The sequence below is a fragment of the Phascolarctos cinereus genome, unplaced genomic scaffold, assembly GCF_003287225.1.
Source record: "Phascolarctos cinereus isolate Bilbo 61053 unplaced genomic scaffold, phaCin_HiC Scaffold_726;HRSCAF=1367, whole genome shotgun sequence".
Classification (NCBI taxonomy): Eukaryota; Metazoa; Chordata; class Mammalia; order Diprotodontia; family Phascolarctidae; genus Phascolarctos; species Phascolarctos cinereus.
Window position 1 is genome coordinate 368434860 of NW_027556098.1, and position 12661 is coordinate 368447520.

Consider the following 12661-nt stretch of genomic DNA (forward strand, 5'->3'; position numbering starts at 1 on the left):
TTGGTGGCTGTTTTCCCATGTTTCATGAGTATGAGAATAGCATTGATTTGGTCTACCATCTGCTCCTCTCTCCAATTGCTTCTCTGCGCGCGCGCGCGGTCCCCCCCCCCCCATGTAAACGTGCATTCACAGATGCACCCAGCCACGCAACTAGCTTCCCTTTCTGATGTACATTTTTGCATTTCCTGGATGGTATGTTTGAGGCCATTTCTTGTGCTCTGGTCACTGCTAATCATGTATGTAGCCTGTGTACTATCCTCATCATGAGCTTCTCCATCTCCTTGTGGCACACCTACAGTTTTGATTGTTTGGAGATAGTAGGCAGCCATATGATATCATCAGAAGAATAAGCCTGTGACTAAAGTTAGTAGTTATCCAGGTAAAGTGAGAAAGAGAAGAGGGCTAAAGATAACTATGTAGTTTCCTTCACTTAGGGGGCAAGAAGAGATGAAAGTGTTCCAAAGGATTGAAGGGAAATCAGGAGACAGGTTTCTTAGATCCCAAGGGAGGAGAAGAATGTATCAATAGGAATGGTAATAATAGCAGCATGCATTTATATAGGACTTGAAGCTTTACAAAGCCCTATTTATCTATCTATCTATATCTGTGTGTGTGTGTGTGTGTGTGTATAGACATAGATATGTAGATAGAGATAGATATAGATATGGTTTAATGGCCCAAAGGCAGGAATATTGCACATGATGTCATATGCTGCAGAAAGGTCACAGGCAATTGGAACTGAGAAAAGAACTGTTAAGAGGCATTCGTTGATTAGTGTGCAGCAGGAACCAAGTCCTTCTAGTAAACCAAGATGAGTCTTGCTTCACTTAGAATTTGGGCCTGCATCCTATTCAAGTAGGTATAGGGGCCTGCTGTAGCCTGGACTTGATTGTGATCACCTGAGCCACATTACATGCTCCTTGTGTAGGCATTGTGGTGTGGACCTTCTTTTCATAGGCTCACCTGATGTGGTCTGTGTCAAAACCCTGGGTCTTATTTTAGCTCTGTAACCTAAATTCAGCTGTGGAATCACTCAGAATAACAAATGTTTTAATCCCTCTCACTAAATAAAAACTGTGGTTGCCTACCCTTAGATAGGGTTCTCTGAGCATATCAAATCTCATCATAATCCCACAAGTCCATTTCTCAATATGGTATGTTTCTTTTGTTTCACTCTAACATCTGCTTTTCTAGTCTGTGCTTTTTCCATTTTTTTTGGGGGGGGAGTGGGGAAATGGGAGAAGGCTACTTTTCTATTGCCTTGGTTTGACTGGTGTTATGAAACTGGAAAGAAAAGTTTTGTTTATATTGAGGACCCCCTAGGAGTTGAGGCTTACAGCTATGGCATTAGTCTTGATGCTTTCTCTTTCAGGCCTACATTTTGAAGCTTTATAGATTGAGCTTTTTCAGAGGCAAATGAGGTCACATTTATATTAAGATTTAATGTACCCCATTTGTTCCACTTATGGCATGATGATAAGGAGTAGAACCATGATATGAATATTCCTGCTTTTTTCAGGCTTCAAGTGCCCTCTTCAAATGATTGTTTGATTAAATGTTTTTAAAATTAATCAAAATCCAGCAATGATTTCTTAGTTGTATGTGATATTAGGAGTTCTGCTTTTGGGGTTGAAATTGAGATGATGGTGAAAGTGAATTGGGCATGTTCAGGGGGCCAAGGGTAAAACATCTATGAGGTATAAATGAGTTGGCTACCAGACCTTAGGAATCAGGGCATATCAAATTGGGAAAGGGAATAATGGCATTCTGGTTAAATTAACAGTGGGGAAGGACTGGACCAGAGTGTGGGACATTTTCATTTTTATAGGCTGGGCAACCTTTTTGTCCTTACAGAATTCCCACATTAAAAGGCTCAAGAACTTTAATGTTATAAATAGAATGTGCTTGGGAAGAGAGGGGTAGCTCTGAATAGCGTGGAGTGGCCATTGGGCAGAAAAGGAGAGGAAGTAGGACGGGAGTCACTTGGGATGGTAAGACCATTTTTGGCTCTGACTACGGGAGTCAATGAGAGAAGGATTTTTTTCCTAGTGAAATGCATATACGTCTTTTCACATTTGGCCCAAACTCAATTTTGCGTTCTGTGCTTGTCTCTGTGTTGTCCATTCATTGGATTGTATAATATATACAAAGACTGGGACCATTTCCCTTTATTTTATTTTTTTTTAAATTTTTATTTATTTTTTATATCAATGCTTAGTATAGTAGGGTGGACAATGGGTGCCCAGTAAATATTAATTGATGATAATTAGTGAAGCTGAAGCTATTTTTTAAACAGGGCCCAAGGGATGCAGACAGTGATGAAAACGACAAAGGTGAAAAGAAGAACAAGGGTACATTTGATGGAGATAAGCTAGGAGATTTGAAGGAGGAGGGTGATGTGATTGACAAGACCAATGGTTTGCCAGTACAGAATGGGATTGATGCAGACGTCAAAGATTTTAGGTTCGTATTTTTTTTTTTACACTTCTGATTTTGAAGGGGGGCTGTGGGTTTTTCCTTGTTTAGTTTTGGAAAGTAGCATTCCATAGAGTTGTGTCTGTCTAGCATAGGCCATGCTTTATAAGATCAGAAAGTGTGAATATTTGTAAACCATTAGGGAGAGCTTAGTTTTCTAAGAGTTGGTGGGGCATATAATAGAGTGCTTTGTACTTTTCAAGGAATCTTCACATTCATTATTTGAGTGGATCCTGATGAGCAGGTATTCCCATTTTTCAAATGAGGAAACTGAGACAGGCTAAGTGATTGGCCCTAGTCAAATAATGATTTCCTTCCATCCTATTGGTAGGTCTTAACCCTGCAAGAATAGAAAATAGGCACGGTGATAGTATTTGTAGTAATCCCTGTTCCCTCCCATTCTCACCCCCACCTCCCCCAATACATTCAACTCATTTATTCATGTGTGAGTTTTTAAATCGCAGGTTGGCTTCTTCTTGACCTCCAGCACACTTCTGGGCTGCCTTCCCCTTTTGTCAGTGGGAATTTAAGTTTTAAAACACTTAATGTTGATCTACACTGATGAGATCTGTTGTTAAAAGAATACTAGTGGTCTACCCATCTCAACCATACAGCATACCACATCTAATCTACATAGCTTAGGATTAAAAAAAAAGTTCTTTCATTTGAAGAAATTAATACCACGGAACTCATGCAAATCAGATCCTGGGTTCCCTTTCAGTATAATTTCATGTGACATGCAACTGTGGCAGTGTTTTTCTGAGGGGAAAGTCATAGCCTATTCCCTTGAGAAATGGAACTCTTTATGTTAGTTGCAGGATTTCTGTTGGTGATGGTGGGACGGTATTGTTGGATATCCAGATCCCAAACCCCTCCCACCTGCTGGCTTTGAAATCACATTCTTCTATGTTTCTATGTGTTTAGCACATCTCACACATTCCTTTTGCATCCTTGTACTATACTGTAAAACTGAAAGGACTCTATGAATGTTCTAGATTATCATAACTTAGGGAGGGTGATTTCTCCGAAGCCAGCAGTACACTTCTGAATTTACCTGTTGTTTCTTGTCAAAGAGCATTTGTGAGTTATAGCCAGGTAACATCTACAAAGGTCTTTATTTGAGGTTTTTACATTAAACAAAAAATTCTACTTAAAAAACATCTTTTTAAAGATAAACCTAGCTTTAAACAGTTTTTTTTTAATGTTATCAGCTTTGCATATGTAAATGTTATCTTGGAAGTTATGAGTTATACTCTCCCATTTTGTAAAGTGAGCGGAGCTTGATAGTAATTATGTTTTTTCAGGTGAAAAAGTTATTTCCGAGGATGATTACATGTGTTATAAAACCCAGAAATAATCTCTGGTTTTTCTAAATCATTGTGGCAAAGATGTTCCACAACAAATTCTGGTGGTTGCTAATGTTAACTACTGTTGATGATTAAAGATATCAGGGACGTTGTCCTTAGCTTTCGTTGTTTTGGTATTCCCCCTCAAAATAAGGTTTAATGCCCTTTACTTTTTCTGTTTAGCCGTACCCCTGGTAATTGCCAGAACTCTGCTAATGAAGTGGATCTTCTGGGTCCAAACCAGAATGGTTCTGAGGGCTTAGCCCAGCTGACCAGCACTAATGGTGCCAAGCCTGTGGAGGATTTCTCCAACATGGAGTCCCAGAGTGTCCCCTTGGACCCCATGGAGCATGTTGGCATGGAGCCTCTTCAGTTTGATTATTCAGGCACGCAGGTACCTGTGGACTCAGGAGCAGCAACTGTGGGACTCTTTGACTACAATTCTCAACAACAGGTACTGTGTGTGTCTCTGTCACCCTCTTCCCAGTCTCTTCAGTAAGCACAATAAGGGGTCTGGCCTGAACCAGATTTCATTGGTGTGGGTATTTCTCAGTACAGAAACTTCTTCCACCAATGTAGATCAGCACTTCCTCTATAACGTCGATTCTTAGAGAATTGCTTGGGGGCACTGAGAAGTTCAGTGACTTGGGCAGGATCACACAGCCAGGAGGTGTCAAGAGTCAGGGCTTGAAATCCAAGTCCTCTGACTCTAAGGCCAACTCATGGACCTCTGTTAAACTTGGGGTCAAGTGTTTGTGAGATGTATGACCTGTCCCTGTCACCGTTTTCCCACTGTTAATTGTTTTAGTAGCAAACTCTCTGTTATCAGACATAGTCAGGAGTGGAATTTTCTGGTTAACAAAAAGCTATTATAAAAAAATTGTGGATTACTAAATTTTCTACAAATTAGAATATAAACTTTTACTAAAAGCCACTCAGAGTTTTCATAGGCTAGATTAGGAGTACAGTGTGTGTCAAGTGATTTTCTAAACTTTAAAGGGTTAGATGTTATGGAATTAATTATTTTAGCCATATAAACTCTAGGTTTGTAAGGATTACAACTTATTCAAGGTGAGAACGTTAGATCTTTGAAGTATTGAAGTGGAAGCCAGTAAGATTGTGGGTTCTTTTAAAATAACATTTCTGAACTTGTTAGCAGACTTTACCTTGTATACATTAAGTAATAATAATTTAGGATTAGGGCCTTGCCAGACAATAGGTCTGGTATTTAATGATCCTGCTGGCTTTTGGGGAGAAAAGGAGAGTTTTTCCAGAAATTTCATAGAAGTACGTAGAATGGCTACAGTGTGCTCTTAAGTTATAGCTTTGCCTTATTTATTAAGGGTTTTAAAACAGCAAGTAGCTATCTTTCCTGATTTCAAATGAAGGATGAGTTAGAATCATATTTAAGAGACTCCAAAGGCATTTCATAATAATATAATTTTCATGATATTGAGTTTTTATAACCATAAGTTCAGAGGGGGGAAGGTTTCCAGAAAATCTTCAGGGTTGGGGACGTATGGGTATATAGATATGGTTTATGGTTAGGAATTCTGACTCTGCTTGGGGGCTGTTCTTATTTTAAAACACAAGCTTAATAGGAATCCTGGTTTAGTAAAAATGTATTCCTGATTTATGATAGAATGCCAGATAACAGAGAGTTTACTATATATTTGTTAGGGAAAGAACCCAAAAACTTTCTTAGTCAACCTGTAGATACTTTATTCTTTCAGTGCCAATACTGAATTCACAGCTTTTTTTTTTCAATCTAGAGAGATATATCAAAAGACTTGTCCGTCTTATCTCTTTATTCAGATATTATAACAGGGTGTCCACTCTGTACCCACTCACATTTCTGGTTGTTAAAATAAAGGTCATGGGAAATTTCTTCTTAAAAGACAGTAGCATTTGAGACCGATGTTCTATTCATTTGTGGGTCCTTGTGTTCATTTACCCAATCTAGTCTATGGCTCTCTGTCTTCCTTCCTTTCTTGTCATACAGTGCCCCCTGCCAGGGGATCTTGGCTTTTCTTTTAGGTACATATACTGAAGAACGTGGAATTCCTTCCTTTCATTCATTCCCCTTTTCCTATTGAGTTATTTCAGTAGTAGGATACTTTCATACTAGTCATTTCGAGTAATGATAATGATGGTTGAAGCCTTAGATAGTAGGGAAGTACGGGAACGCAGCATATAGTTCCTGTGTCTATTCCAATTTTTTTCCAAGTTGGAAACAGGTTTTATTGAAGTCATTTGATCTAGTTTCCTCTGTCTAGCTACCCAAGGGATCAAACTATTCCAAACTTTCTGAAAAAACTTTTTTTCTTTCAAATTCTACTCTTCCAATTCTTCTTTGGCCATTCCTGATTTCTACAGGAACTGATTTCTTTTTTCCTAGCTACCATAGAAAAATGTGTCTTCAGTCTTAAAACATCTACTCAACTAGAAATCTTCATTCTTTCTTAACTGTTCTAACTCTCCTTACCTTCTTGTTGGAGTTTCCTTTGATTTTTTTTTTAAATTTCTTTTGCCAATCAAAAAATCAGACTGTAAAAGTCAGTTCTTGAGTACCTAAAAATATTTAACCCTTGTGTGTGTGTGTGTGTGTGTGTGTGTGTGTATCTGTGCATGTGTCAACTTGCATAGTTATACACACGTTTGCTTCCATGATGTCATATAATTTGGTGCATAATGTGTGGTATTTAGTTTTCTCTCAGTTTTATTTGGAAATCCTCTAGTTCCTGAGACATGAGGATTTTAGGCATAAAAGGGGTCATAGAAGATGAGCTTTAGCTGTATAATATCTCTGTAAAGGGTCTAATTTCCCTTGTTGCTCTCGATAGATTGCACTGAATTTGATAGTGTCATGTCCAGAACAAGTATGTCATGATCCCTGAGTAATATTCCCTTTAGCCTCCTATTGTCTTAATTCTTTTATAGAACCATAAGGTAGCAAGAATGTTTGATTTCCTGTCAGTAATGGTCATGTTATTTCTGTTGTGTTTACATTAATCTTTCCTGACCTCCTGTCTGTCGATATTGTTATTTGTTCTTTTCATTTTTATTCATACATCATTAATAAAATATATGCTCAAAATATCACTTTGAACACCACCTTCCTCTCATCCTCAAATTCCATAATGTTTTTGTTAATATATGATACCAATCAAGTGAAATATTATGGTTTTATAATTACCTGAATGCACAGATTAGCTTTCTTTTTAAATTAAAATTTATTTTAGATCCACATTCTGTCATTAATTATTTTACTTTCAGATCCTTTCCCTTCCATGTGGTTCTCCCCCCCTCACTCCCCCCCCAAAAAAAAACAATAGCAAGAAAAAGCTTATGAGCAAATAAATGTCAAAGGAAAACAAATTCCCAAATTGGCCACATTTAAAAAAATACTCTCTTGAATTTACCGTCCCTCTGTCAGGAGGTGAGTAATACGTTGTCATGAGTTCTCCAGAATTATGGTTGGTTATTGTGTTGATCAAGGTCCCTAAGTCTTTCAGAGTTGTTTGTCTCTACCACATTACTGTTATTGTATAAATTGTTTTCTTGGTTCTGTTCATTTCACTCTGCATCATTTTATAGAAGTCTTATTAGGTTTCTCTGAAACCATTCCTCCATTTTTTTTTAACAGCAAGTTTATATTCCCTCACATTCATATACCATATCTTAGTTGGTCATTCCCCAATTGATGGACATTCTCTTAGTTTGCAGTTCCTTGCCACCACAATAAAAATGTTGTGAATATTTTTGTACGAATGGGTCCTTTTTCCTCTTTCTTTTGTCTCTTTGGGACAGAGATCTAGGAACAATATTGCTGGGGATTAGCTTGATTTCTAAGTCCTAGCTGATGGTCCACTGGTGTCAGGGTAATAGATAAATGCCGACCAACTTTGGTTCCTTCCAATTCTAAAATTCTATATTTAGAACAACAAAATTCCAGGACAATAAGAGGAGTGAGACCTCTTAGAATTTGTCCTGAAGGTAGTTGACTTATACCCATGGGTGAAAATTTTAATTGTCCTGCTTTATTAAGCTACATACTACAGTGGGTTTTTTTTTTTGTTTTGTTTTGGTGGCCTCCCATGCTCTAGTATTTCTTTTTTCTTTTTTTTGGCTAGGGGTTAAGTGACTTGCCCAGGGTCACACAGCTAGTGTTATGTGTTTGAGGCCGGATTTGAACTCAGGTCCCCCTAAATCCAGGGCTGGTGCTCTATCCGCTGCGCCACTGAGCCGCCCCCCTAGTATTTCTTTTAATCATTGTATTTAGCCCTTCAGGAACAGGTTTTCTTGGTTCCTTTTGAGGTATTTAGGCTTTAATTGATTCAGCCTTTTATTGCCCCATTTAAAAATTTATTTTAACTTTTTGTGTATCTACTGTTTGCTTGGGCCTGAGGGAGAAATAACTGCTTTCTAGGGGCTTGCAGTCTAGTTGAGGAGGCAGGACATACTCATGTGAGATTTATTTAATGGTGAATAGACGTATGTTTTTAGTGCCTCCAGAGTGAAATCACCAGTAAATGATATGAGTTCAGGGGAGGGGGAAACAATGGATTTGGGCAGGATTAGGGAACACCTTTTTTGTGGAAAGGCGTGGAATTGAATCTGGAACCTTAATGGGTGGTTTACATTAGAGGAGGGAGAGAGACAGAACAGGTCTGGAAAAAAAGCCTGATTATCAGGTTTATCTAGGTTATGGGCCTTCATCTCAACCCTGAAGGATGACCAGGGGAAGGACATTCCCAGTTTTGAGTAGTATAAATATAATGGCTTCAAAATGAGGCTGATCATGAGGCTGTGAAGGCACGGAACAGGCCAACCTGACTAGAACTGAGTATGCCATGGGAAATGTGGATACTAAAGTTAGGTAGACAGGATGGGGCCGGAGCAGGGAGAGTCTTGAATCGAGACTCAGTTGTTTGAGCATTAAGCAAAAGATTGGGAACCACATGTTATTTACTAAGAAAGGGTGGTTTAACTGTTAGGGTCTGTTGTTACTGGCTCTGAAGGAATTTTAAACTTACTCTCACATTATCATTGGGTTGGGAGCTAGAGAGGACACAAAAGGAGTAGAAGACAGAATCCACAAGATAAGTACTATCATTGTGAGGATTAGGCTGATGTATGAAATAGGGAAGAGCATCCAGCATTTTAGAGACAGACTAATAAGGCTGTAAGTCAAGTCAGCTCTTTGGAGCTCAGAATGTGTTTTCCCATTGAAACAATATTATACATGGTGGTGAGGGTCCCAGGCCAGGTCCCCAAAGCCTAATCATCAGGTGTTTGTGAATTTGGCCATCTCTAACAATTAAAAAAAAATGCATTCCAAACTGGCAGGTTTGGGTGGGAATATACTTCAATACAAAGTGGGGATTAGGGGTTCATTCCTTAGCCTTACCTGCTGTTGAGGTGGTAGCAGGCTCCTTGATTGAAGAGCAAGGTTGGAGTGATGATGGGGAAATGGGATGGGAACAGCTGCTGGCTCTAATGGGAGGGGGGTGAGGAGAGCACAGGATAAGTAGTTATGGGGCTGACTAGCCTTTCCTTCTTTCTCTTTCTCTACACCATTTTCCATACTGCCACCTTTCTCTGTTTTAGGCAGTGGTGTGAGAAGTAGAAGCTGGGGCAGGGAAGGGGATTGATCCCAGGTGGAAGGGGAGAAGGAAGAAGCAGATAGGAAGAAGCAGTGTTTCTGGATGTCGTGTGCAGGTTTAGGTAGGAGATTGCCTGTTTAATTCCACTCATTCGTATGCTAAATTCAAATAAGGAAGACATTAATGAAGGCTAGAGTATGTAGGAAAGATTTAATGGAAGAGCTGGTATTTGTGATGGGCCCTAACATATGGGCACAGTTTACATTACTAGAGAATTTGGGGTGAGGTAACCTTCATTTCAACATTTAAATACTGGCTTGTTCTGATAGGAACACAAAGACAATATCCTGTGCTGTTGAGGCTTAAAATTTCATTGAGACAACAAGAAATGTTCACAAGTCAGTATGATACAGACTGTGAGTGTGCCTCCATTGGGTTTGAAGAAGGTGCTAAGAAAATAAAGGCAGAATTGGTCCTCGAGAATGGTGGGTGGGGCCTAAGATATGGGCATGTGACTAGATGGTTGGAATGAGGCCTGCATTTGTAGGGCCCTGCCAAGAAGACAAGTTTAGACTTGATGTGGGTGGTGTGTGGTAGGAAGAAACCAGCCCTCATCGGATAGTAATCTTTAAGCCAAGGGATCTGATAGGCTGGCAAAGTCTCTTTCTCTTCCTCATTTGTTGATTTCTTTGTAGGCTGCTACCTGTCTGTGCCTGCTTACTAAGATTGCCATTTGTTTCTAACATTTACTGTCAGTGGCTGCTGTGAAATTTGTTTTACTTAATTTTTCAAGTAGTATAACTGCCCAGGTCATTAACCCAGAATTTGCCTTCCTCTAGAATTTGACCCGATGATCACTGGTTTTTCTATCAGGTTGTTCATCTTGGCTGCTTGCTTAGTAGGTCCACAGTGTGTGCTAAGACTTAAAGTGGGGAAAAGGTATTTTTCCCTCATTTCTGATGCAAATTTAATGTCAATCATGGTACTTAATGTTAGGCTCAAGTTGATATTTAATGGGAGTCATGTGTGTCCTAATAGCTTCTTAACTCTCTTCCCAGCTTGGAGTAAAAGAGTATTTTAACATTCTGGTGATTATTTCAATAATGGTGTAATAGAACTTTTCCTCCAAAACTCATCTTCTGGAAATTCCTTACACCAGTGGATGTGAATCTTATTTCTCATCAGTATTATGCACGGACTTTTAAAATATGTATTTTAAAAGCTTTTTTGGTAGAACTGATTTTATTGAAGTAGTTATAGAAGCACACAGTTACTTGCATCTGCCATACGTTGTTTTAGGTTATTATCACCGGGCAATATTTTTTTCTGTGTAACAACAAAAACCCAAGTTGAAATTTTACACCATTGCAAATGAGCATTTTTTTGTACTTTATGTAAAATTTTGTTTAACTTTAAAATAGTCTAATGGAAGAATTTTTTAAAGTAGGAGAAATATTATGCTGAACGTAAAAGATTTAGAAATTAAATTGTTAAATCAATTATTATGTAGCCACACATTCTTTGTAGACGTTAGGATGAAATAAATGTCAGAGGAATGCCAGTTTGCATTTTAAGCTTGGCAGCATGACGTGTATGTAGGCAGGCAGTGGACCCAACTGGGATGTTCCTTTAATCTGCGGGAAATGGTGATAATTTGGCAAGCTGTTCACAGTTTTCTTTGATGGGATGTTGAGTGAATGGTTAACTATTTCAAGCTTGTACAAATCATCTTTGGGAGCAAAAATAATTTTTTCTTCACATAATTTGATTTTAGAATAATCCACAGAAACTTCTCAAAATGCAGCTTCATAATGCTTGTCATTTCCGTGGTGCCTTTGACTTTTCCAAGAACTTTCCTTCCCTGATCCTTTCTTTCCAGAGAAACTTACACAGTAGGAAGGGACCTGGCAGTCAGCAGTGTAACCTGTTGGAGGATAACTCTGCTTTCCCACCAGTTAGCTCTTTTCAATAGACCGGACTGTAGAAGCAAAAATCTGTTTCCAGTTATTTTTCACTGAACAGTTGGGTTCTCAACTGTAGATAGAGCTATGTTCAAACCCAGACTAATACCTTTTTTGCTTTTGCTTTTTAAAGAAACAGCATAAAAAATGATCCTCTTTTTATGTGTGTGATCACTGTAGTCTTACTGGGTGTTACTGACTACCATAATGATGACACTCTTTTCTTAAAGACCCCGGCCTTTGAAGGGGAGGTGTTTACAACAGATGGCCGACTAGTCACCTTGTACCTTAGCAATTAGCTTTCTGTGAATGAGACACTGGGTACCATTTTGAAAAGGTCACAGCTTCAGAGGGTCGTTTCCTAGCCACTTGGGATTACTTTAAGTACCGTTAAGGAGCTCACTTGAAGAAAATAAACTAAGTCTACTTTGTTCTCAGAATGTGAGTAAATAGTATTTTTAAAAAAAACAGTATTTGTACTTAGTGCTGGCATAGTAAAAGCTATAAAAGTATGGGAATGAGACTCAGGGAATTATATTTTTCTACTTTTCTTCCCCCCCCCCCTTTATTGAGGCAGTCGGGGTTAAGTGGCTTACCCAGGGTCACACAGCTAGTAAGTGTCAGGTGTCTGAGGCTGGATTTGAACTGAGGTCCTCCTGACTCAAGACCCGAGCTATATCCACTGTGCCACCTTGCTGCCCCTATTTTTCTACTTTCAAATCCCTGTGTAGAATTATTTCTCTTTAAACTCTTGTTCTGTCATTACCGCTGAAGACCAAACTTAGTTTACTGCTACATCCTGTGTTTTCGCCTTCTACTTGCCTGCTTTTGTATGCTACTAACGGATGCCACAAAAAAGATAGATTTGTTACTTAACTTTTTCTTGGCTTTCATTGCTGCATGACAGTTGTTTTAGTCTTGCCCGATTGACTTTGTTGCTGTGTATGTGGTGATTCCCAAATCTCTTCTCTCTTTGTGTCCTAGACTGCTCTTTTCTCTCTCCCTCTCAGCATGGTCCCTTGCTTCCTATTAGAAACCATCTGTCAGGGTTAGGTGAAATGAACATGAGATTTAGAGTTCAAGTAATACTTGGGTTTAAACCCATCTCTTCCACTTAGTACCTTGGGGACCTTGGGAAAATCTCCTAACCTCACTCAGTTTTAGTTTCCTCAGCTATAAAATGAATAGATGAGTAGATTAGATTAGATGATCTCGAAGGTCTATTCCAGCTTTCAAATCCATGAATTTATGAGCTCTCCTTTTTTATACTTCA

The 12661-nt window shown here is 38.8% G+C and overlaps 1 protein-coding gene across 17 annotated transcripts in view; it reads left to right on the top strand.

The window, feature by feature from the left end:
• Positions 1–12661, top strand: part of PUM1 (pumilio RNA binding family member 1) — a 167459-nt gene that overhangs the window by 90369 nt on the left and 64429 nt on the right. For 13 of the 17 annotated variants that reach the window (XM_020983368.2, XM_020983361.2, XM_020983367.2 and 10 more), the window contains 2 exons: positions 2297–2463; positions 4005–4275. The exons of the other annotated variants lie outside the window; for them this stretch is intronic. In XM_020983368.2, the coding sequence (XP_020839027.2) occupies positions 2297–2463; positions 4005–4275 (438 nt within the window). The remainder of the gene's footprint in view (positions 1–2296; positions 2464–4004; positions 4276–12661) is intronic. 17 annotated transcript variants of the gene reach the window in all.